Here is a 23,049-nt window from a genome sequence, read left to right on the forward strand (position 1 = left end):
CAGCAAGCTTCTGGGACACACTATATCCACTGGTCTGCTCCCTGGAAACTAAAACCATAGACATCACCTTTTATCCCCTTACCCCCAGCATGAAGTGAGAGAGGGAGAGATGGTAAAGTAAGATCTATCTGATAAAAATGAAAAATTCTGGGAAGAACAAACCACTTGCCTTCCCTTCTTGCTTAGGAGTTCATTCAAAGAACTTCTACATAGGATAAGTGTGTGAGTTCAGTGCCTGAGACCAGACTGGGGAGGTAAAGTTTTTATTAACAAGGTTTTATTAAATCTTTGAGATAATTGCAGACCCAGGATGTTTTGAACCTAATGGGACGTCAGTGCAATTGAACTCCCAAACAGCTGTCATTCATTTTGGGGTAAAACTTGTGAATTAATCCCTTGATGTCTTTTTTTCACTCAGTTTCCTTTTGGACTGTAGGAAGTGTGCCTCAGCTAAAGGTTAAACTTTTAAAACTGTTCAGGAGGCAAATCCTTTCAAAGCTTTGTGTGGAAAATATTCTTTTAATTCAAATTGAAATTCAAAATTCAACTCCTTGGTGAGAGTTGCCAGGGTAGCAAATTAAAGATTTATGGTCTGGGAATTTTTGGATCACAACCTAACATAGATCTGGTTGTTTTATTCTTAATGTGTGGAGGTTTTCCAGCCACTGAGCTTTCTACTTGGGCCAGGTATTGGAAGCGTAACCAATGCGTTGATTGATTAATCAAAGAAATTCATGTCATGAATTCTGTTTCTGTAGCAGATATTCATAAAAAGAAGATGTGGATGTAGCTGTTTAATGACATTTTTAACCAGATCCTTGCAAGTTAGCAGTAGTTTCGTATCACTATAACCACACAAAGGTTTCTTCTAGTTAGGCAGATAAACCCTTGGAAGATCAGTATAGTTTTTGTAAGAGTATGAACTCTTCAAGCAGTGGCACATCCAAGATCACAAACAAACAAAAAAATGCGATGCTGGGTGACTGCCATGTAGCTACTGAACCCAGATCAAATGCAATAAAATGAAAAGGTATTTTAAACTTCAGAAACTTCAGGATAAATGGAATGTTACCGATCTGAACTCCCCCAAGGCACCCAAATGGATGCATTTTTACTCTGTTTTGAAATTAATTCCAAGTCCAGGAAGCAGAATACATAATGTCTGTAATAATATCAGAGTTAATCCCAGGGAAATTAAACATTAAATCTGGCTGAGATTTCACATTATTGGAATTATCGAATGTGTGCCATTAGCAAACGTCATTCAACAACTTACTGTATCTGAAGCTGCAAGGTTTAAACAAATACTCCAGTGTAACATTTCACTTATTAGGAGGCGTGACCAAACAATCAAATTACCAAGAATAAAATGAGAGTTCTAAACAGCCTGGTGGTGTAAATAAAACTACTCTCAGCTCTGCACTAGGCTTTGCTCTCTCTTTTGCATACCTTTGAATCCAAAGCCAAGGGAAAGATGTATAAAATAAGTTTAAGACCCTCTTTCAGTATAAATAAATGTATTTTTTTAAAAAACATATTTTCCTCCCATTTCCACTCACTATTCCATTTGCTTCAGCTGACTCGGGCTTTCTCTCATTTCTCTCTCTCTTTCTCTCCTCTCTCTCAGTCTCTCCTTACAAATAGTTTATCTTCCTGAAAACCTTACAGAACAGAAAACGTGTAGCTTGCTGGCTGACATGGATTTTTACTTGTACGTTAGCTTTATGAACTTCGATGACTGACAGATGGCCCGTTCTTTGTTTAAACTCTGAATTCATCTCTCTTAACTCTCTCATTTTCACACCAGTGAGTCTCCACACAGTGGCCAGGGATCTGCTTTGTCTATATTGTTCCCCTGTCTGTGGTATCTCTGACTAAACTCCCTGCTTGGCTGCCTGAAGTCCACACTGAGTCTTTACTTCTACCTGTTGTGAGGGAAGAGGCCAAAAGTTCATTGGTGAGGAGTGAGTAGTTTCCAGCTTCTACAGTGTCTCTGGGTGTCAGTGAGCACTCTGGCCTTCAACACAGCTGCCTGCCCCAGGAGCTAAGTGGATGGCTAGTATAAGAATATACTTTTTAGAATAATAAAAAAATTTCCAGACTTGGGCAGCATGTGGTCAAGTTCCTAGACACAATGCCATGTTTATGTGGAGCCGTTTGTTCTGGTGATAAGCACATGGCGAGTTTTAGGGGTTAGGTCTGGGGTCTAATAGCACCCCTCTCTGTGACAGGTGCTGGGCAAGCCTGCTGTTGGCATCATGGGGAATCAGGGCCTTGAATGTCGATGGACCCGGAAAATCTATCCTGGCTCCTGAGAAAACCACCAAGCCACTCAAAACTTATGGCTGGCTGTTACATACATAATGATGAGTATGTTTTCTGAATGAACCCCAAATCAGTCCATGCTGTCAGCCAAAAACTTTTTACTTGTATTTTTAATAAATGGCCTTTTATTGAAAGGAATGTAGTGACAGGCAATTGGAACTGTTGCTGAAACCTGGGATATATGGTTGATGCACGTAAGAAGGCGGCCGTTTCCAGCTCTTCCTTCTAGGGCTGTATCTCTCTTTGTAGGACGTGTGAAGGGATCCTTCCCCCTTTTAAAGCCCCTGAGTCTCTGATGCACACAGGCATATTGTAACTTGCACTCTGACAGCAAAATAGAAGTCATGATGTATGGTGCACTGCCTCAGTATATTTTTTCCATGTATGACAATGTGGAGATGGAAACCCTTTTAAACTAAGCTGAGAGCACCCAGGAGCTAAATCCAAAGCACATAAAACAAAAATCCCAATTTAACAAGTGGAAGGAAATATCACATTCCAACTGCACGATACATAGCATTAAGAATTTTATTTTCTGCTTTTCCAAGAAAATCTCCCTGAACTTTAACCCCCTGTGACTCACAGAACCAAGAAAAAGGCCTTCGCCCCCAACCCCAATCCCCTGGTCCCCGACACAGACTGAGCCAAGTGCCTCGTGTGACGACCTGCCAGCCTAACCCGCTCAGTAATCACCAGCCCTTCTTTCCCTTTCCCCGGGACTGGAATTTTTTTCAGCTGTTGTCATTCCTCTCTGGGTTCCAGCAAGAGGAAGGCGTGTGCAACGTTAGGAAAAGAGCTTCAGGAAAACAAACTATCTGGATTGCCTGAAGGAGTATGTTAGTTGGAAATAATGATACCACTTGGAGATAAAATTCAACAGCATCTTTTCCTTTTCATTTAACACATTGCTGGTTACTGAGAGTCTGACTTCACTACATTGCAGATTAATCTCTTCCCCCTGTTGTACTTCACCTTTAAGGAAGTGTCCACATCTGGACGCAGTCACTGCTTTGCTGACACTCCTCCAGGGCAGAGCTCTTGATGCACAGAGCAGCCTAATCAGCAGAAGGGGTGGGGGGCAGGACTTCCAAGATGCTCTCCAGGAGCATTTAGCCAGATGGAAAGGATCAGTGTTTGCTTAAATGTAAATATCCCTTATACATCATTACACTCTTCTAGGAGAGGGGCTCTCTCAGAAACTCTCTGAGACCTTTCTTTGGGGACATAAAGAGTTTATAGATACACGTATGTATGTAACTGAATAGCTTTGCTGTACACCTGAAACTGAGACAACATGGTTAATCAACTATACTCCAATACAAAATAAAAATTAAAAATAAATAAATAAAATCAGTTAAAATCATGAAAAAATAGTTAAAAAAAAAAAAGATTTTGAATGGCTAACGTTTTGTATTTCCCTCTCCAAACACTACAACGAGGCTTATTTCAGCCTGCCCGCTTTTCGGGTTTGGTTAATATTCATCCAATTTTTCCATAATAAGGATCAAGGGCCAAAGCTCTTCAGGATGCTTCCACCATACATCCAGATTAGAATATTCCCCTCAAGGGAAAGTGAAGGCAAAGGCGTTGTTTGGACTCAAAGCAAAAGGTAAGCTTTGGCCATTTTTCCTGCTGCTCGGTTTCTAGCCTGGCCTAGTCCAAGTCCCTAGAGCTATAATTAACTTGGCCCCTTGTCATTTACATATTTAATTGGGTCCAGTGACATTAGGGCTTGAGTAGCCTTTTTGTGGAACCATGTAAAAGCAAGTACTTTTTCTGTATAGCGACCCTGAACCAACAACTAATGATGCCCTTTTTATTTACAGGATGCAGTCATTGCAAGGGCTTCCAAGTATAGAATAATGTGAAGTTTATAACTTTAACTACAGAAGTTATTCCAGGGTTCTAAAGAGCAGCCAAGTAGAAATTGGTAAAGGTACATTTGGACAGCTGATCACTTTCTGAATCATTACTTAGACTACCAGTTTCCAAATGAATCTGGTCCTCAAGGCATTTTGTGGGTAGAGGAACAGGGGACAAAAAACTCCAGAGTCCCTGCTCCCAAGTGACTCTGCCAAAATGTAAGTCTCTTGGGAATTAATGAGGAGACCAGGATTGATTTACATTAGACACCATAGTGTAGACTGTTTATCAAAATAATATCTGTGTCTTCCCTTTGATAATGCAGAGTTGTCACCAGGAGACACTGTCCAGTTTCTCTTGTATCCACAAGTGGCCACATGACTTGTTCTCTCCAATAAAACATGAGTAAAGGGGATATGCAGTCACCGTCAGGCTGAGACTTTCAAGTTCATAGGGGTTTCTCTGCTCTCTCTTTTCCTCTTACCCTGTCTGAAAACCAAGGTCTGTCTCAGTGACGGTGGCAATACAGAAGGAAGGACCTGGATTCCTAAATCTCCATGTGGAGGAAAACCACCCAAATGACCAACAGATCCCTCACTGGACTGTTAGATAAATGAGAAATAAATTCTTTTGTGTCCAGTCAACTAAAATGTTGGAGCTTATTTATCACAATAGCCAGCATGACCCTAATACACCATTAAGATGGTGTCTGATTTTTATATCTTAAATGAATAAATAATTCATTCAGAAAAAAAGCATAAATGTTTTGTTACTGTGAAAATTCATAATACAAGATGGTATAGAGTGTCCTAAAAGGCCATTGATACCATCAGACCCTAATTTAAGAAATAGTCAACTATTTTCATTTCCATACTGTCACCTTTGCACTTAAGCATTATCTTCATCTTGCCCTAAAAATGGCAGATAAAAACTGGCAAATGGATACCTTCTTCATGGTAAGAATTCGTATTTTAAAATCCTAGCACATCCATGCATTTTTTCTGATGTCTGTTTTGTTACAGAGGTTGACGTTGTGAGTCCACGTGTAGAATGTCTATAGGGAATTAGTACAATATGGGCCCAAACTTTGCAACTTGAGGCATTTGCTTTTGTCTTATGAAGGAATGCTACAAATTCCAGTTCCTCTGAATCTTTTATACTTTTCCAGATTTAGCTAGTACCTGTGCCAGTACTACTTAGAGACCTGATATCACCAGAGTCCGCGTTTGGGAGGAAAGTCTTGACCTAGGTAAAAGATAATAAAAATAATAGTTCAATAAGTCACGTGATTTGTTAATAGAAACCCATGCATGGTCACTGAGTGTTTTCAACAATAACTCTAATTTTCAGAAGCACAAATGTTAAACTGCTCTGCCTCTCCAGATGTGTTCCTACAGGAGTCTATCAAAATGGAGCAGTACGCTCCCCCTCGGAGAACAGAGAGGTGCTTACTTATTCCAGTTGTCCAACATCTTTGTTTTTCTTCCAACAAAGCTCAAAACAGAGCTGTTAATATGTATTTGGTTTAAATTTAGTGGCATACAGTATTTACCCCCATTGGCACTTCCTCTCACCTGAGGAGATAAACTGTGTTTTTCTACTACTAACCCATATGGTTTCCGTTTCGATCTTGCCTGCCTTGGTGTGATATCTGTTTACTGTGGAATGGTCACCGCGTCCTGTGAACTCTTCAGGCAGAGTGGTAATAGACTGAATTTTATATTTGCTCTTTTCTCTTCAGCTTGTGTTAGCACCATCTTAAAATAAACACGAAGTCATTGAAGAATATTTTTGACCAGACTGAGCTTATTAAATACTGTCAGACTAGCTGAGACAGAAAAGTTTCAAGAAATTCTGTAATTGCTTGGAATATCAGTCCCCATCCCCCCCAACTTTTATGCTTTTTTTTTCAGTATGAACTTTAATATGAAAAATGTATTTTTCAGGAAACCATTCTGACTTCTTTTGTACAAAATATTTTGTGTGTTCTCCTTTTGTGGCCTTTGAGGGATAATAATTCATGTGATGGAGATTTTTTTGGCATGATGGGCTCAGATTTCCTTTTATGAAAGAAAAGGAAGAGGAATCAACATTCATTCATTGATTTAATTCAATTAATAAATGCTTTTAAGGCACATTGAAAGTGTAAAACATAACGTGAGGCAGGCCTCTACCTCCAGAAGGAAATAAAACAGACAAGACACGTGCTATAATATGACTTAACTGGTAGAAAGAAGAAATAATTTTACATGTGATGAGTGTAACAAAAGGAGAAATTCAGGACTCTACAGGCTTCTAGGATATCTGTTGTTTCATTTGGAGATGTCTTCCTCAGATTGGGAGAACTGAAGAATGTTACAAAAATCAACATGTTAGTAGAGTATTTTTAAAGTGTACTGAGTTATAAACTAAATATAATATGTAGACTAAGTTGACTCTCAGGCATTAAAGAATCTCAAATTGGGATAAAGATTGATTCTCTTTCTGACTTGGTAGATTATGGTGCAATGCATACAAAAGTGGTACAATAACACAACAGAAATAATGATAATATTCTATGAGAAAAAGCTTGCTAAGGCTTAGTGCATTTTACTCTTTACCAGGTGTCCTTCTTCCCTCCCTCCCTTCCTCCTTCCTTCCCTTTATCCTTCCCTCCCTCTTTTTGTATAAATCAACAGTACTTAGAAATGAAGGCCTAAGTTTAGTTATGTTCCCACCAATTAGAACAAAACGTAAGAAACAAACAAAACAACAAAATGCAGAGAAAAACAACTTGCACTTGCTTTCTATGATCACTTTAAACTGGACAACACAGATGGTGATTATTTGAGTGCAAAAATTGGGTTGTAAAATGAGTATCTTCAAAAATGTCAAGTGTAAATGCCCTTTTGCAGGCAAACATGGTACTGAATGAATTCCAACAGCCCTCTGCCTGAGGCTCTTCATTCCATGAAAATTGAACTTAAAGGAAAATTTGTCTCTAAGAGAGAGTTTCTGCTAGTGCCAAGGTATGCCTGAGTGAGAAGAGAAGATGATGGTTTCTTGAGTATTTTATAGGTTATGGTTGAGAAATACGTATCTGGGTTTTAAGGTGTAAAGGATCTGCGTACCTACTCTGTAGGGAAAATGCACAAAGCACAGTTGATAAGACCAGGCAGTTCAATGGCCAAGCTGATCTCGTCCATCTTCCATTTCCGAATGAGACTGGGAAAGGTAGAAAACGGGATAAGAAAAATGGATTTATCCTTAATGACTCAACTATCCTCTTTTAAAAGATGTACAATCTGATTATGAGATAACAGTTTGAAGAATAAACCAGTGAAATGTACCCATCTCGTTTAGATGCACAAGTGATGGAAGGGAATGCAAACAATGCAGTTTTATGATTAAATACAATGCAGATTTCAATCCAGGCCCCTATCTTCTCTCTTTTTTTGCGGTATGTATACCTCTCACTGTTGTGGCCTCTCCCGTTGCAGAGCACAGGCTCCGGACACGCAGGCCCAGCGTCCATGGCTCATGGGTCCAGCCGCTCCACAGCATGTGGGATCCTCCCGGACCGGGGCATGAACCCGTGTCCCCTGCATCGGCAGGCGGACTCTCAACCACTGCGCCACCAGGGAAGCCCTATCTTCTCTTGTTTACTGGGGACACACACACACACACACACACACACAGAGAGAGAGAGAGAGAGAGAGAGAGAGAGAGGGAGAGAGGGAGAGAGTAAGAAAGATCTGTACAATATATAGATGCAAAGAAACACATGATTGGCAAGGACTGTCAGAAGAAAAATTGTCAAGAGAAAAAGTAAGTTTCTTCCTCATCCAAATAGTCTTTTCTCCTTGTGAAGTGACAGAGAAAATTAGGATAAAGAAACAAGGGGTAAATAATACTCTTCTTTTTGTTGACAGTCTGGAGGTGGTTCACTTGCATTAGACAATCCTTATAGTTCTTAGGGTTTCTGAACAGATTTCTCTCCCTTAAATGGTGTAAAATTTCCACCTCTCAGCCACATGGGAGTGGATGAGTCTGGAACCACTGGAACCAGTGCATGGAAGAGGTCAGGGGAAATTTGTATGGGTCCAACCCCAATTTTCCAACCAGGGAATGGCTGACTATCCAGGATATTGAATCCCAAAGGGTGGGACATACTTAAGTCCTTGGTAGGAGCACATTAAAATCCAAGGTGGGAAAGAAGGGTTTGATGGAAAAAGAAAGACTTCTGAGAGATGAGAGACTCATCTCTTACCATCTGATGGGAACCCATCTAGATCATCCCAGAAGGAGATCAGAGATTATATGTAGTGAGTAAGAAGATGGGGACCAGCTCGAGGCTGTAAGAACCCAGTAAGAGGGTCAGACTTCAACCTGCTATTTGCAGTGAAGGGGTAGGTTCTAGTTCCTCCCTGGGATCTATAGGGAAAACTGGACACCAGAAACCAGGGCAAAAGGGCTAGTTAGGGCATATACAGAGGGGGTAAGCAGAGGAAGCTTCACCAGATGTTCCCCAAAGTGCCTGGTTGCCTCAAGGCACACCAGATGAGCCCAGAGCTATAGACTATGTCCACGCTTCATTTGCTGATGGGAAAGGCCTCAAATGTACCACCAGAATTGGCTCTCTGATCAGGCAGGGGCCAAGGGTAGCTCTCTGTGCAGGTGACAGATGCCGCTGAAAGTTGTGTGTGGCAAGATAGACGGTAGGATTCTGGGCAGTCCCTGAATTCATAACTGCTTAAGAATCATTGGAATTTCAAAAAAATACTTTTTCTAAGCCATGCTATCTGAAACACTGTTACTGATCATTCCACAAAAGAAAGGCTGCAGGACCCATTTTACAAGTGGAGAAAATAAGAGGAAAATATTAGAAGTAGTTACTTCAACTGTAGTGAAAATTGTTCTCGAATTTAGTATCCCAAATATGCTTTTTATATGACCTTTTTTATTATGCATCAAAATATTTTATTTACTTCAGTCATACATCTGCAAATCTTTTACGAGTCTATTGCTGTCAAAAATATTTTAAAAGCTTCCTGTGAAATGCTTTGGTATATATTCTTCACCAGAATTTTTCATTAGTAGCTCTGCACCAGATTAGTGCTTCGTATAGCTCGATTAGTTGAATAACTGCCTTTTATTTTTAAAAATCAGTTATTCATTTCTGTTAGGCCTAGGGAAGGATTGTGAAAAGAGGTAGGCCATAAGGTCTTATGTTGCATTTGACATTACTCTCCTCCTGATCTGTTCAGCCCATTAGAATTTATTTCTGAGAGTTCTATAGAAAACCAACAAAACACTAATACAGGGCTGAAGAAGAAAAAAAACCAAAAAACTAAGCAAAGAAAGCAAAAGCTCAGGGAGATAAAGACAGCCTCACTAATGAGTCCCCAACTGATTAAAAGTAAATACATTTCTATTCCTAGAAAAATGTTAAGTAACATGTGTGCCACAAACTGTTTAACTTAAGCAAAAATAAAGAGTTGCCCTCAAATTTGTTATGGGAGGACAGCAACACAGGACCTAATTATTTCCCAGGTGCCTCTGATCTGAATTTAGAAATAAGCTACTACTGGCAACATGTGGAAAGGGCCCATCTTTGTGCCCAGCTTGACAGATAACTCATCTTTCTGGTTATTTTTAAGGGGATACTGTATCACCATTAAGCATTAACTTTACCCAGTGGTGCCGACTAGATTCTTGGGAGTTTCACAGTATAACATGGGGTTAAGTATTTGGGCTATAGTGTCAAGACCATCTGTTTGAATCTTTGTTCTGCCTCTGTGACTTTGGGCAAAATATTTTGTGTCAGTTAGCTTGGGCTGTGCTATAAACTATCCCCCAATTTTGTGGCTTAAAAAACTCATCATGTATTTGCTCATGATTTGATGGGTTGACAATTCTACTGGGCTTAGCTGGGACAGCTTATGTGTGGTCCTCATAATATTGGCTGGGTTCACTTATATGTCTGGGGTCTTGGATGTAATCTCCATGTAATCTCTTCATCTAACAGACTAGCCTGTGTTTCTTCATACAGTGGCTAAAAGTTTCCAGCAGCAAGAGAGGGTAAGTTCCAAGGAGCAAGCATATTTCAAACCTTGACTTGTATCATATTTGCTTTTGTCCCACTGACTAAAACAAGTCATATGACCAAACCCCAATTTAAGGCTTAGGGACTAGAGCATAAGCTCTAGTTCTTGAACAGTATGCATATTGGGAGTTGTGACCAAATTTAAGACCGTAATAGCAACAATCCACCACACTACTTCTCTAAGTTCCCAGATTCTCATGGGTGGTATGAGGGTATCATAGTATCTACTTGCAGGATTCTTATGAAAATGAAATGGAATAATCCATGTAAAGTGCTCAGCATAGGGTTTGCAGTAATTAATACTGTATTCCTACTAATTAAGAAAGGAAGAGAGAAAGAGAAATTGGGGGAAGGAACAGAATGGAAGAAAAGGACTGGGGATAAATCTTGAAGGCTGAGGTAGGAGAAGGCTTTGTGGAGAGTATGTTGATGATACAGTGAGGGACTAATACTTAGTTGGGTACTGGTTCCCTGTTATCACTGGCCTTTGAAGTTCTTACTAGCTTTTCAACAATTTAGAAACAGTTACTTCCATATCAGAAAAAAAGATTCTTTCTAATTTTAAGTTTCAAAAGTTTTCTTTTTTTAGTAACAGTGGTTGTGTTAGGATGTGTGTTAGTGATTGTGTTAGGGACCATGGGTGGATTTTCTTTATTTTATACATTTTCTATAATGGGGTTATGTAGTTTTTATAATAAAAAGAAGACATTAAAAATGCCTAAGATTTGGAACAAAAGTTCTTTTTGTTTTGTTTAAGTCCGTTTTAGAATTCTTCTAGAATTCTAAAAAATTTTGCATTTGTTTGTAAAGCTAACAATTTTCAAAATTTCCTTTGTCGTCTTAGAAGTATCAGTTGGTCTTCTCAGTATATCCTGAAAATTCTCTTGACATGTGCAAGCTCTCCGCCCATCTGCTTTTTTGAGGGATTAGAACTTCCTAATTCCAAAACGCCTGAAGGTTACATTTGGAACAAGCATTTGTTTATGTGATGATACCAGTTAAAACTTCATTTAGCTTTCTGGTCTACTGGAAGTGGAGTTCTATAAATTTAAAATTGTCTTTTACAGGTATGGAGTTAGAGTATTAGTAGTATAAATTTGAAGATTAAATGAGCAACCACACACATTCCAAGCTAAATTAATTAAACAAGCCTGGAAGTTTAAATTTATCCTCCCACCCTCTGCCAAATTTGTTAGAAAGTGCAAAAAAATCAAAGCTGCAACTGAGGATTTAAACCAGATTTTTATTTGGTGAACTTTCTAAGAGTACCAGGGTTTATGCCTTCATAAATGATCTGAAGAGCCAGATCATTCCCCATTTCTCAACGTGTGGTCTGTGGACTAGTTTGTGTGGAATCACCAGAGGGGCTTTTGATAAGTCAGCTGTCTTTTGGAGGCCCTGCACCTGTCCCTAGAGTCAGGCCTGGGGCTCTCAGTCACCTGAGAACTGTCCAGTGGAGACCCCTCTGCTATCATCCCTGAAGCCCCTGTTCCTCCCCAGTTCACAACCCCATAACTGTCATCTCCTCTTCTCCTACTTCAATGTGGGCTGATTATGTATCTGGACAAGTGGTCTGAAAACGTTTTTGGTAAAAGGACAGAGAGTAAATATTTTAGGCCTTACAGGCCATTGAGTCTCTGTCACAACTCCTCAACTCTGCTGTTGCAGCTGCAAAGTAGCTCCTGTGTAGTGAGTGGGTGTGGCTATGATCCAATAAGAGGTCATTTACAAAAATAAGCATCTAGCCAGATTTGGTCAGTCCTTAATCTAGACAGACTCTGGTCTGGAATATTTTAGTCTTTTCCACCTCCAAACCCAGGGCAAATTAAAAAAAAAAAAAAAAGTGTTCTGCTTAGTTCCCCAGAGGACATAGATTTACACAAAATGAGGTCTGAATACATCTTTGCAACTCCAGAGCCTTTGCAGAAGAAACAATGGTGTTCTGACTATCTAGCCAGGGACATGGAGGGAAGTAGCAGGTTTACACCACAGTGGTTGAAATGACTGCTTTCTAGATCAGGGGTCCCCAACCCCTGGGCCATGGACTGGTACTGGTCCGTGGCCTGTTACAAAACGGGCCGCACAGCAGGAGGTGAGCAGTGGGCGAGTGAGTGAAGCTTCATCTGTATTTACAGCTGCTCCCCATCGCTCGCATTACCGCCTGAGCTCCATCTGCTGTCAGCATGATGGTGAGTTGTATAATTATTTCATTATATATTACAATGTAATAATAATAGAAATAAAGTGCACAAGAAATGTAATGCGCTTGAATCATCCCGAAAACATCCCCTCACACCGTCCATGGAAAAATTGTCTTCCACGAAACCGGTCCCTGATACCAAAAAGGTTGGGGACCGCTGTTCTAGATGGAATGCGATGGAAGGACAGCAATGTTAAGTGACTTCCGTAAGGTCACCTGTTGCATGGGTGGCTGAGTTAGGAGCTGACTGTGAAGATCCCTCTCTCTTCTCCAGAGCAATCGTTCTCTGACTTGAGCATCAGAACCACCCCGAGGTTCCTTAAAACACAGATTGCTGGGTCCTACTGCCAGAGATTCTGGATCAGCAGGTCTGGGCTGTGGCCAGAGATTCTGCATTTCTAAGAAGTTTGTGAGTGATGGTGATGCTGCTGACTTGAGGACCACACCCCAAGAACTGCTGCATTGGATAAGCCATTCTTATCATATCTGGGGGCAGTTGAGGTTTCTCTCATTTTACAAAGCTTTCCAGCAGCTTCTGTTTCTCACTCTGATGAACAGATTTAAAGTGTTACAGAATCTTTATTTTCCTTCTGGGTAGCAAGCTCTAGCACATCTCAGAGCAGCATTTCACTTTGGCATTACTAATTTTTGACATGAAATCAGTCTAAATGTTATAAATACACCAATAACTGGTGTGTTAAACAGCCTATCTGTAATGAGGCACTGGCCCCAATGCTTCTTGCTCCCAAGAATGAATACATGGTCACTGGGCCATTTTCTCGAGCAAGTTCTTTACCAGCTCCCCATGGCATCACCACAGTCTGCTTCAACCCCTCCTGTTTTGCTGATATGTGCAGTCACATTTTAATGGCCGAAATGGCTTTGAAGCTTTCCCCACGCAACCAATTTTCACTCTCAGTGCAGGGCATCTCCTGTCCTTCAGCAAGGAGTCTACTTCAGTAATAAGTTTTCACAGGAGTCCAGAACTCAAATGTGTTTTGACCTTTGTCCTGATGGCAGCGCCTTAACGTCGGCACCAGAAGTAGATTTGTCATGGAGCTTTTCTGATGAGACAGGCTCTCCAAACTAATCGAGGCTGATGGCAGATTTTGTCAGTGAGATGAGATGTTGCCTACAGCTAGTCAGCTGGCTGAAATTTTTGATGCTAATGTCAGGGTTTCATTGAGAGATGTGTTTAGCAGAGTCACAGCTAATATGATTCTAGATCCTCCCAGCAAAATGGTGAGCTTATAAACCATGGAGCAATGATATTGAGGCAGCTGTTTTACACTAGCCCCAAATTCATGACTAAGATTCCTTAATGAATTCTTTGGGGTAGGGGGTATAGAAGCCAGCCAAGCAAACTGTTCAACTGTAGTATCAAAAACTTGGGAAAAAAACTTAAAATGTCTTAAATGTATTACACTTATCTCCTGAATTCTGAACAATACCGACCTCAGTTTAAGTGCTTCGGTTGATTGTAATCCAAGAGAAATATTATACCTCTTGGCTTTGCCCCGGGCAAACTTTTCAATGAAGTCATTCGTTTTGCTTTTTGTTATGGTTACCTAACTTCGATTAGAATGCAGCAGGGTACCAAAAATGCAAGGCAGAGACTTCCAGTTCCCAACATTTCTCTGCTTTGGAAATAGGATGGACTCCACTGTCTTTTTCTGAATTTGGTCTTTATTTTAGAGATATAAGAAACACCTGATTAGACACGGGAGGGGACTCAAATGTCAGCTTTGAGAGAAGCACAGTGTGTCTCACAACACACACATGCCTGGATTACTAACTTGGCTGGCCGCCTGGAAATATTGGCACCACCCATCTGCTTCTCCCGTTTTCTGAGGAAAGCCCTAGGACAGTGAGTCTCAACAGCAGCTCCTGTTCCCAGCTGGAAACTTGTCAAGTCTTCCAGTTCCAGAGCTAAAATATTATTTTAAACTTCATAGGGTACACTATAATCATGTGGCTCTTTTAGATATTTTCAACTATAGTGAATTTGGTCCAGGAATCATCCTTATGAGAGCTCATTTACCATAGGCAGTTTTGTACTTAACTAGTAACTCAGACCCATGACAAGGACTCGTGAGAGAGTAAATTTTCTTTGCTTTCTTTTTGTTTCCATGGGAAAATGTTTCTAGAGCCCATCTTGGTGGGTTCATTCATTCATTCATTCATATATTAAGTATGTGTGTTACAGGTGCCTGGCATGGTTCTGGGAAGCCACTGATGAAGGATAATCTTATCTTCTGAATTGGAGTTAAATGTGTAGACAAATATTTTTGCACCAAATTACTTTGGTTAAGAAGGGATTTTGCCTTGCTTTACAGGTTAGACCATTGGTCAGCAAACTATTGCTTTTCTGTTTTTGTAAATCAAGTTTAATTGGAGTGGAACGACACCCATTCGTGTATGTATTATCTGTGGCTGCTTTTACCCTATAATGACAGTGTTGAGTAGTTGTGACAGAGGCTGAATGCCCCATAAGGCCTAAATTATTTATTACCTGGATCTTTAAGAAAAAATTCACCCAACCCTGGGTTAGACTGTATAGCTAGGCATCAGTTGAACCACCATGCTTGTTCAGAGATGCCTGTACCTGGCTCCTTGTGTCAAGGACTAGTTTGTACCAACTAAGTTTATATCTGTTATTACACACCTGTTTAGCTCCCCTATGTAGCAACATAGTAGTATTGGGAAGTAAACTTGTCTCCTCTCCATCCCTCTCACTAGTGGGTTTCCATAGGAATAACAGATACATGTGAATGGTCAGATAGATAGCAAGGGTGTAATATCCACTCTTTCACTACTGGAAGCTATTTCACGTAGCTTACAGGTGGCTACATATGTACGGCTTCTCTTAATTCTGGACTTTGTGCTCAACAGGGGATGACTTGAGCCATAGTTTTTTAAGTGACTGCCTAGTAAATTATCTACTCTGTTGTCCCAAATTTCCCATGTAAAGAGTCTAAAATCCAGACTTCATGGGATGGTGTAGAAAGCCTGTTTTGGTCTCTGGTCATGTGTACGTACATGCACACATAAGGGTGACATACACCATGTACAATTATACACCTAGCTTTTAAAATTTAACTATGTGTATTGGAGCTTGCTCCTTTTTAGTAAATATTGGGCTGCCTCATTCTTTGTACTGTAAAATAATTGTTATTTTCATCTTTGACTCTTACGTTGATTTAGATCTCAGAATAGAGAGGATGTGCAAGTTAGTAGCCTCCACAAATCGCTATGTAGGATGTAAAGTCTGGAAACTTTAAGAATGGATACTGGACATCCATTCAGGAACCTAAATATTGCTCAAGGAGATTAAGGATGCTGGTGTGGTCTGGAAGAGGTCTTTGGAAAGAGTGGGTCTCTCAGGTTTCTGTTTACTGTCTGTGACATCTTTACTGCTGGTAGTCACAGCTGTGTGGCTATTTTTATCAGGCACAAGCTATGGTAGCTGGGTTGCTGTTTTTGACCTTAGCCAGCTGCACTAGGTATAAAATAAATGCATCTTTGGGTTTGTACAGGTTTTTTGGCATTGATAAGTGGAAACATCTTTGTTCTCTTGACATGTTTCTCTGCAGGCCAGGATTTAGGAATACTGGTGTGTCTGGTTCCTGCCTTTAAATTGTAAAGGGATTGGCAGTAGTCATTGATTGACTATCTCAGATCCTGTTCTTTAACTTGTTTTGCCCTGTAACCAGTTCTAGGGTCAAAGTGGGGGCAGTGGCAAGACCATCCCCTTGGTATCATGGGGTTTGTTCATGAACTATTGAAGCCAGTGCTCCTTCCTTACCCAGCTTGGTCTGAAATTGACTTTCTTTTGTTAAGTAGGTAACCTTCTGTTATGGTTGTAGATTTCATGAGCCCAGCCTATAGTTCAGACACAGGCAGAATTTTGTTAGTTGATCTATAAAGAGGAGTGGGAGGTCATCCTCTTAAGTTAGGTGGAAGAAAAACTCAATGGAATTAATATAATTATTGTAATCTCATCTTTTTAATAAGAAAAAATTAAAAAAACCTTATATAGATTTCTGGGAATCAGGTTTGCTGAGACTCTCCTGGAGGAACTGGGTAGGATTCAAACCAGAGGTTTTCATCTGAAGTAGGAACAATAGCCATTTTGATTAGACTCACAGAAGAAAAGAAGAATTTCCTTTAAAAAAAGATTGAGGTTGAACAGCTTAAGCTACAGAGATAGAAAAGGGAAAATGAGACCTACTAGATCATAAGGAAAGGTTGGGATCTTGGAGGCCAGGTAAGAGAGATCTGAAAGGAGGAAAGATGAGCAGGTTCCATTGTTTAATGGTGAGCACTCTGGACTCTGAAAGGAGGAAAGATGTTGAGATCCTGGAGGCCAGTTGTTTAGTTGTTTTCAAATTCTCCTCTGCAGGCTTGATACCCCCCTAAATCCCACCATATATTTGATGATTCAGTCATCCCTTTTTTGTGGAGAAAGAAGGAAGTGCTACACTGGGAGAGGTAGCTATTGTTCTCAAGTTAAATCACATCAAAATCTGTGTGTATTTTTCCCAGAAGAGAAATTTTATGTCATTACAACATATAAACTATATAATGTTGGCCATGTATTCAAAAACTGTGGTAGTTTGATCTTTCAGGTCAGTCTATAAAACCTACCTCAAATGATTGACTGTCATCATTGCTAATCATTTCTAGCCCAAGAAATTTTATTAAGAGTACCAAAGCACATCCACCTGCTGCCCTACTTTGTAGCAGTGGTCTGATTGTATGTAGACCAGGCCTCCATGACTGCTCCCCTCAAAGAACAGGGAATTCAGGCTGTGTGGGTGTTTGAAAGCATTCATGTCACAAGCAAAAGGCCAAAACCATGAGTAATATTGAAATGTTGAGTAGTCTGTGTAGAGTCAAGGACAAATGGTGGTAACAAACTATGTATTGACTGGTCTCTGAGTCAGTCAATGGTTCAGACCTATAGAGACTGGTCTGTGGTCTCTATGTCTCCTAGATTTCTGAAATGTCTGCGTCCTTGACTGTTTTAAAAGAAACATATTGGGTCTTGTTCAAAGATGTTGGCAAGCACCTGAAATATCAGGCTAGACTGTTAAAAAGGGGGAAAGGAAACATAGCCATGCATATTGCTTGTCACAGGGGGACTAAGAGAGTTACTACATCAGAAAAGTGACCAGGGTACAAAGATATTCAACAGAAGAGGATGGGCAAAATGGGGAGAACCCCCAGGGAGCCAGAAGCCCTTATTTTGAGAGGCTTCTTAATGCCTTGGAGAAGGAGTCAAAATAAAAGCTGTGGGGAAGCCTGGAGACTGGGATGGCAATGCTAGACTTTTTTGGATGGATTTGATATTAGAAGACTAGGGAGATGAGAGCTGAAAATTTTAATCAGAATTAGATGAGTTTCGGGGTAGCACAGATATTGTAGATGGGAATGCAGCTATTGTTTATCCCTCCATGGAAAGTTCCTGGGAAGTTTATGGAAGGATAAGAGAGAAGAGATAGGGAAGGGGAGGCACACTAATTGGGAATAAGTGGTGAAACAATAGACTGTATGTAGTCCTGGGTTAATTGTTGTCTTGTGGGAGGTATTTCCTGATGCAGGATTATCCAGTTTAGGAAACAGAGGCTAGACAAGATTAGTTTGAGCAGTGGATGCTTTGTTTTCAGACTGACCAAGAAATACTTGACTTTATTTCTTTTTATGGGGGCTCCAAGAAAATATGCAAGAATATGTAAGAAAGATAAATATCTGGGCTAGAGAGAAAAGGGAAAAGAAAAGGAAAGAAGGCTCTGGGATTTAGTCCTACACATGAAAGAGGAGGAATGGATTCAGCTTAAAAACTAGGTTAAGGCGGTGAAGGCTCAGCTTGACTGCCTGCTGCAATGAGTAGGAGGACAGCAGAGGGAGATGGAACACTAGGGGCCTATCCTGTTATTACCAATGGAAGGACGAGAAAGGTATGTTTCTATGTTGCTGAAATAGTAAATATTATTCTCCCTTTTGGATCTCAAGATGTTGGTTGGCTTCAAGCTACGAGCAGTAGAAAGCCCAGTTTGGCTGTGAATCAAGCAGGCCACCCTAATCAAGTTTCACCATTTGCAAAAATAATATTTGGATGCATTTGGAGGTCTGAGTCTGCATCTCAGTTTGCTTAGAACTCAGTGTGGAGAGTGATCAATTAGATTAAATAATACCCAGACTTTCTGTGTGATGGGCTCTGCCCTAAATTCTCTATAGGCATCCTTTTATTTAAACTTCTTCAAAGCTGTCCAGCGAATAAGAGTGCCCTCAGTGCCTTATACTGAGGGATTTATGAGATTAATATGACATCATTGGTGACCACTTGCTTAAGATGGGTGTCTGTCAGATTACTACACTCAGTGTTACTCTTTTCCCCTTTTCATACTCCATTTGTTAGAGGCTGAATGTTTGTGCCCCACCCCCAATTTCATATGTTGAAATCCTAACCCCCAATGTGATGGGATTAGGAGATGAGGCCCTTGGGAGGTGATTAGGTCATGAGGGCAGAGTCCTTATGGTTGTGATTACTGCTGTCATAAAAGAGACCCCAGAGAGCTCGCCGGGTGAGGATACAAGTTTGCAGCCCAGAATGGGGCTCTCATCAGAACTCGACCATGCTGGCACCCTGACCTTGGACTTCCAGCCTCCAGAACTGTGAGAAGTAAATTCTTGGTTATAGAAGCTGGAATGGACTAAGACCCCCTGTGACGGGACACGCTGTCCCAGAACATACAGTTTAGATTGTAATACTTGGAATTAATGATGAAATGTTTTGGTTTAAAACTGTTTGTACTGTAACTGCTTTTATTGCTAACCGTTTGACTTGGCTTCTGTGAAATTGAGCTTTGCTTGCCAGCATAATGGGAACAGGAAGACACTGGGTTCTGGATGGCCGACCCAATAGTTCAAAATTAGAACGAACATCCTGTTAACCTGGGATATAAAAACCACACCTGTACAAGACTCGGGGTCTCACCCTTATTTTGGTGAGGCCCCGATCGGTTTGTGCCTTTGTGCTTAACAGATTAATAATCACTAATCTACTTTTGATTTGCACTGGATATTGGTGTTCTGTCTTGGTTCTGATTCCTCTCCGAGGGAAGTTCGCAGGTGTGTGCAAAACTGCAACACCCCTTACAGATGAAGAATGTGAGGCCCAGAGAGCTTCAGTAATTTGTGTTGAAATTTGAATTAGAATGTAGGTTGCGCAATTCCAGAGTTTGTACTCTTGCTGCCTCCATTAAATCACTTTGCTGAAGTGCTATTAGCTTGAACCCAGGGATCTGTTCTGAGATGGGGCCTTCTATATAGACACCCAACTGTCTATTGGTTTCTTCTCTTCTTGGGTTTTTTTTGGGAGAATCAATAGGTAGTACTGCTTACATGTACTCCTTGTACCCCAAATCTCCATCCCAGTATGGGCTTTCTTGAAAATAATCATCAGCAGCTACTTGACATGGTTGTTCCTTTCAAAATCACAAGCTCATTACAGTGGAAAATAAGAGTCTAAAAAAAATCAAACCTGCATTGTGATCCTTTTTTACGAGGCTGTGTTTGACAGCCGACATTGAGGCTTGTGAGGTCCAGAATATAGCAGATAAAATGATGTGACCAAGACCTCCTTATTTCCTGGCATCAGGAGAGTGATGATTGGGACAGAGTATCTCAGGAGAAAGAGCTGCCTGCCACTTAAGGCATCCATCCACTCAGTCATTCAGTCAATCAGCTGGTCATGCAACCAACTCTGAGCATCTTTTGGGCTAGATTCTGAGGACAGAAGATAGAAGACCATAGTGATAATAATAATGGTAGTAATAGTAACACCAGCAGCTAACATTTACTAGAGGCTTATTTTGTACCAGGCACTTGTGCTAAGAGATTTCACATGCATTAGTATAATCCCCACTTAATGCATAGAGTGGGTTGTAACTTGCCCGAAGTCACACAGCTTTGTAAATGGTAGAAATGAATAAGAACCTTACTTTTTGAGGAATTCATAAAGTGTAGACTGACATGTGAAAAAAATTTCAATGAACAGTACATTTTTGGAAATAAAGAGCATAGAAAGACTTAAAAAAAAAATAAAGTCCGAGTTTGGGGACCGGTGAGTCGCGGAGTGGGGAGAGCGGGTTGCGGCACTCAAGGCCTGGCTGGATTTCCGCACCGTCAGAGGTCGGGAAGCTAGAGAGCAGCGGGTGGCTTGCAGAAAAGGATCTTGTCCCTTCTCCGCCCTCGTGTAGGCCAGGGGCTGCGGGGATCGAGAGAGGCTTGGCTCGTCCGTCGCTGGGCCCTCTGCTCTCCCCGGGGCCCGGAGGTCGAGAGGAAGCGGCCTGGCGGCTGGGCAGAAAGGACACTCGGACGCCTTCCCCGGGGACCCAGCGCGCGTGCCTGTCCGCTGCGCACGCCCACTTGGCCACCCGCTCTGGTTCGTGTCCTGGAGATCTCCACGCAGTTCTCCCTGATGGACAGCTGGTGCTTGTGGTAGGGGAGGTGAGCGTGCCAAAGAGGCGCCAGGGTCGCCGGCGTCTTCCAGAGGGTCTCTAGCAGCGCAGCGGGCTCTGGCCGCCTCTGGCAGATGAGTAGGAAAAAGAGGAAAAGAGAAGCAGGAGGGAAAACCTTGGAGGTGTGCTGTAGTTGGGAGGAGGAATCAAGTATTTGCTTCGTAGGACAGCTAAGTGGCAAGTACCTTCCCTCCCCCAGAATGTTCCTCCCTGTTTTTTTCTAATCTGTGAGATTTATCTTTTTTCGGAAACGAAGATAAGGAATCTTTAGTTTTGTCGCCCAACAAGATTTTGAGTGCCATAGTGCATTGGACTTCTATATACTTTCTGTATGGCCCTTCTATGAATGATTAAAACATTCATCATTATTCTTTGGTTGTAGCAGTTCCCCTGTACCTAATTTATGTACAGGATAAATGCTCTGCTCTTTTTCCCAGGTCGTAGAATAAAATGGTGTGTGCTTAGACATCATCCATGAAGTTAAGCTACTGTAGGACACAGTTGAATTTCAGAGGTGGGTCTCTGGAACTTGGTGACCTCCCCTCTGAGGTCCCTAGGGTCCCAATGAATGGGAGATGGGCTGTCCTTATTCTGTCTTAACCCTGCTCTGCCCAGGAATAAAGTTTTCCTATGGTTAGCAGTTTAAAGGGAAACGAGGATTTTTTACTTCTCTTTGAAGGATCTTTGTAGACTTCCAGGAGCAAGGTTAGAGTTGTAGACAGTACAACTGGGAAGGGGCACAAGGAGATCTGGGTCGCTGGTAATCATCTTTTTTTGATTTGGTTCATGACATTTCACTGAACTGTACGTTATCATTTATGTTTATATGTGCGTGAATTGTTTCCAAAAAAGCTAAAAATAATTAAGAGTAAGGTGATGGTCGACACTGGATGCTATGGTGTCTCCTCTACTCTTTGCCTAGTTAATTTCTCTGTTAGCAGTGCAGTTTCCCAGTGCTGTATTTCCTCACCTCTGAAGTTTTTTAGGTTCTTTTCTGGGTCTTGATACTGTCTGCTAGCCAAAGGCAGCTACTGAATTTCTAAAAGGTGCTGATATTTAACCGGCCTGAAAGACTTTGCTTCACATCAGGTCACAGAATTCAGTTACAATGGGGAACGTTTTTGAAAAACTGTTTAAAAGTCTATTTGGGAAAAAAGAGATGTGGATTCTTATGGTGGGTTTGGATGCCGCTGGAAAAACCACCATCTTGTATAAATTGAAGCTGGGAGAGATTGTGACTACCATCCCTACGATAGGTTTCAACGTGGAGACGGTAGAATATAAAAACATCAGCTTCACAGTCTGGGATGTTGGTGGCCAGGACAAAATCAGACCTTTGTGGCGACATTATTTCCAGAACACACAAGGTCTGATTTTTGTGGTCGACAGTAATGACAGAGAGCGCGTCAATGAAGCCCGAGAAGAACTAACCAGAATGTTAGCCGAAGATGAGCTCAGAGATGCAGTTTTATTGGTGTTTGTGAATAAACAGGATCTTCCCAATGCTATGAACGCAGCAGAGATAACGGACAAGCTTGGTTTACATTCCCTCCGCCAGAGAAACTGGTACATTCAGGCTACTTGTGCTACCAGTGGAGATGGGCTTTACGAAGGCCTGGACTGGCTCTCCAACCAGCTCAAAACCCAGAAGTGACGGGCAGCGCTGCGTTCCCTGTGCGTCGTGGCAAAGTCAGCTGGCCTCTGCTGTGTGCGTGTGTGCGTGTGAGGAGCTGAGCGTGGGCGCGTGGCCGGGCGTGGGAGCAGCTTCCCACATGGTGCCTTATACGCCCTCTAAGGAAACCAGTCCTACATGGTACAAACAGCCAGCATTACATTTTATATGCCACCTTTCATTTCCATAGCTTTGGTGACCAGTTTTGCAGTCGACGGAGGAGTCCCGAGGGCTCCCTGGTGCCCGATAGCCAGAGTGGTCTTCGTGGTGGGAAGAAGGGGGAGGGTGGGCCGTGGACTGACTTCCTTTGTGTGGTTCTAGTCCAGGTGTGGGCTCTCTGCATACCTGGGGGTCCTGTCAGACTTGGCATCCTTTCGTA

At 41.5% G+C, this 23,049-nt stretch overlaps 1 protein-coding gene across 1 annotated transcript; it reads left to right on the top strand.

Moving 5' to 3' along the window:
• The first annotated feature begins 20,857 nt into the window (after nt 1–20,857).
• On the top strand, nt 20,858–22,839 carry LOC309817683 (ADP-ribosylation factor 2-like). Its single transcript, XM_082646954.1, has 2 exons — nt 20,858–20,987; nt 22,088–22,839. The coding sequence occupies exon 2, from the start codon at nt 22,107–22,109 to the stop codon at nt 22,650–22,652; it is 546 nt and encodes a 181-aa protein (XP_082503080.1). The 5' UTR covers nt 20,858–20,987; nt 22,088–22,106; the 3' UTR covers nt 22,653–22,839.
• The last annotated feature ends 210 nt before the right edge of the window (nt 22,840–23,049 follow it).

The sequence above is a fragment of the Grampus griseus genome (assembly GCF_964374135.1).
Source record: "Grampus griseus genome assembly, chromosome: Y".
Lineage (NCBI taxonomy): Eukaryota > Metazoa > Chordata > Mammalia > Artiodactyla > Delphinidae > Grampus > Grampus griseus.

What these genes read in the sequence shown, in the direction of transcription:
- LOC309817683 (XM_082646954.1), top strand. Translation starts at nt 22,107, where the DNA reads ATGGGGAACGTTTTTGAAAAACTGTTTAAAAGTCTATTTGGGAAAAAA.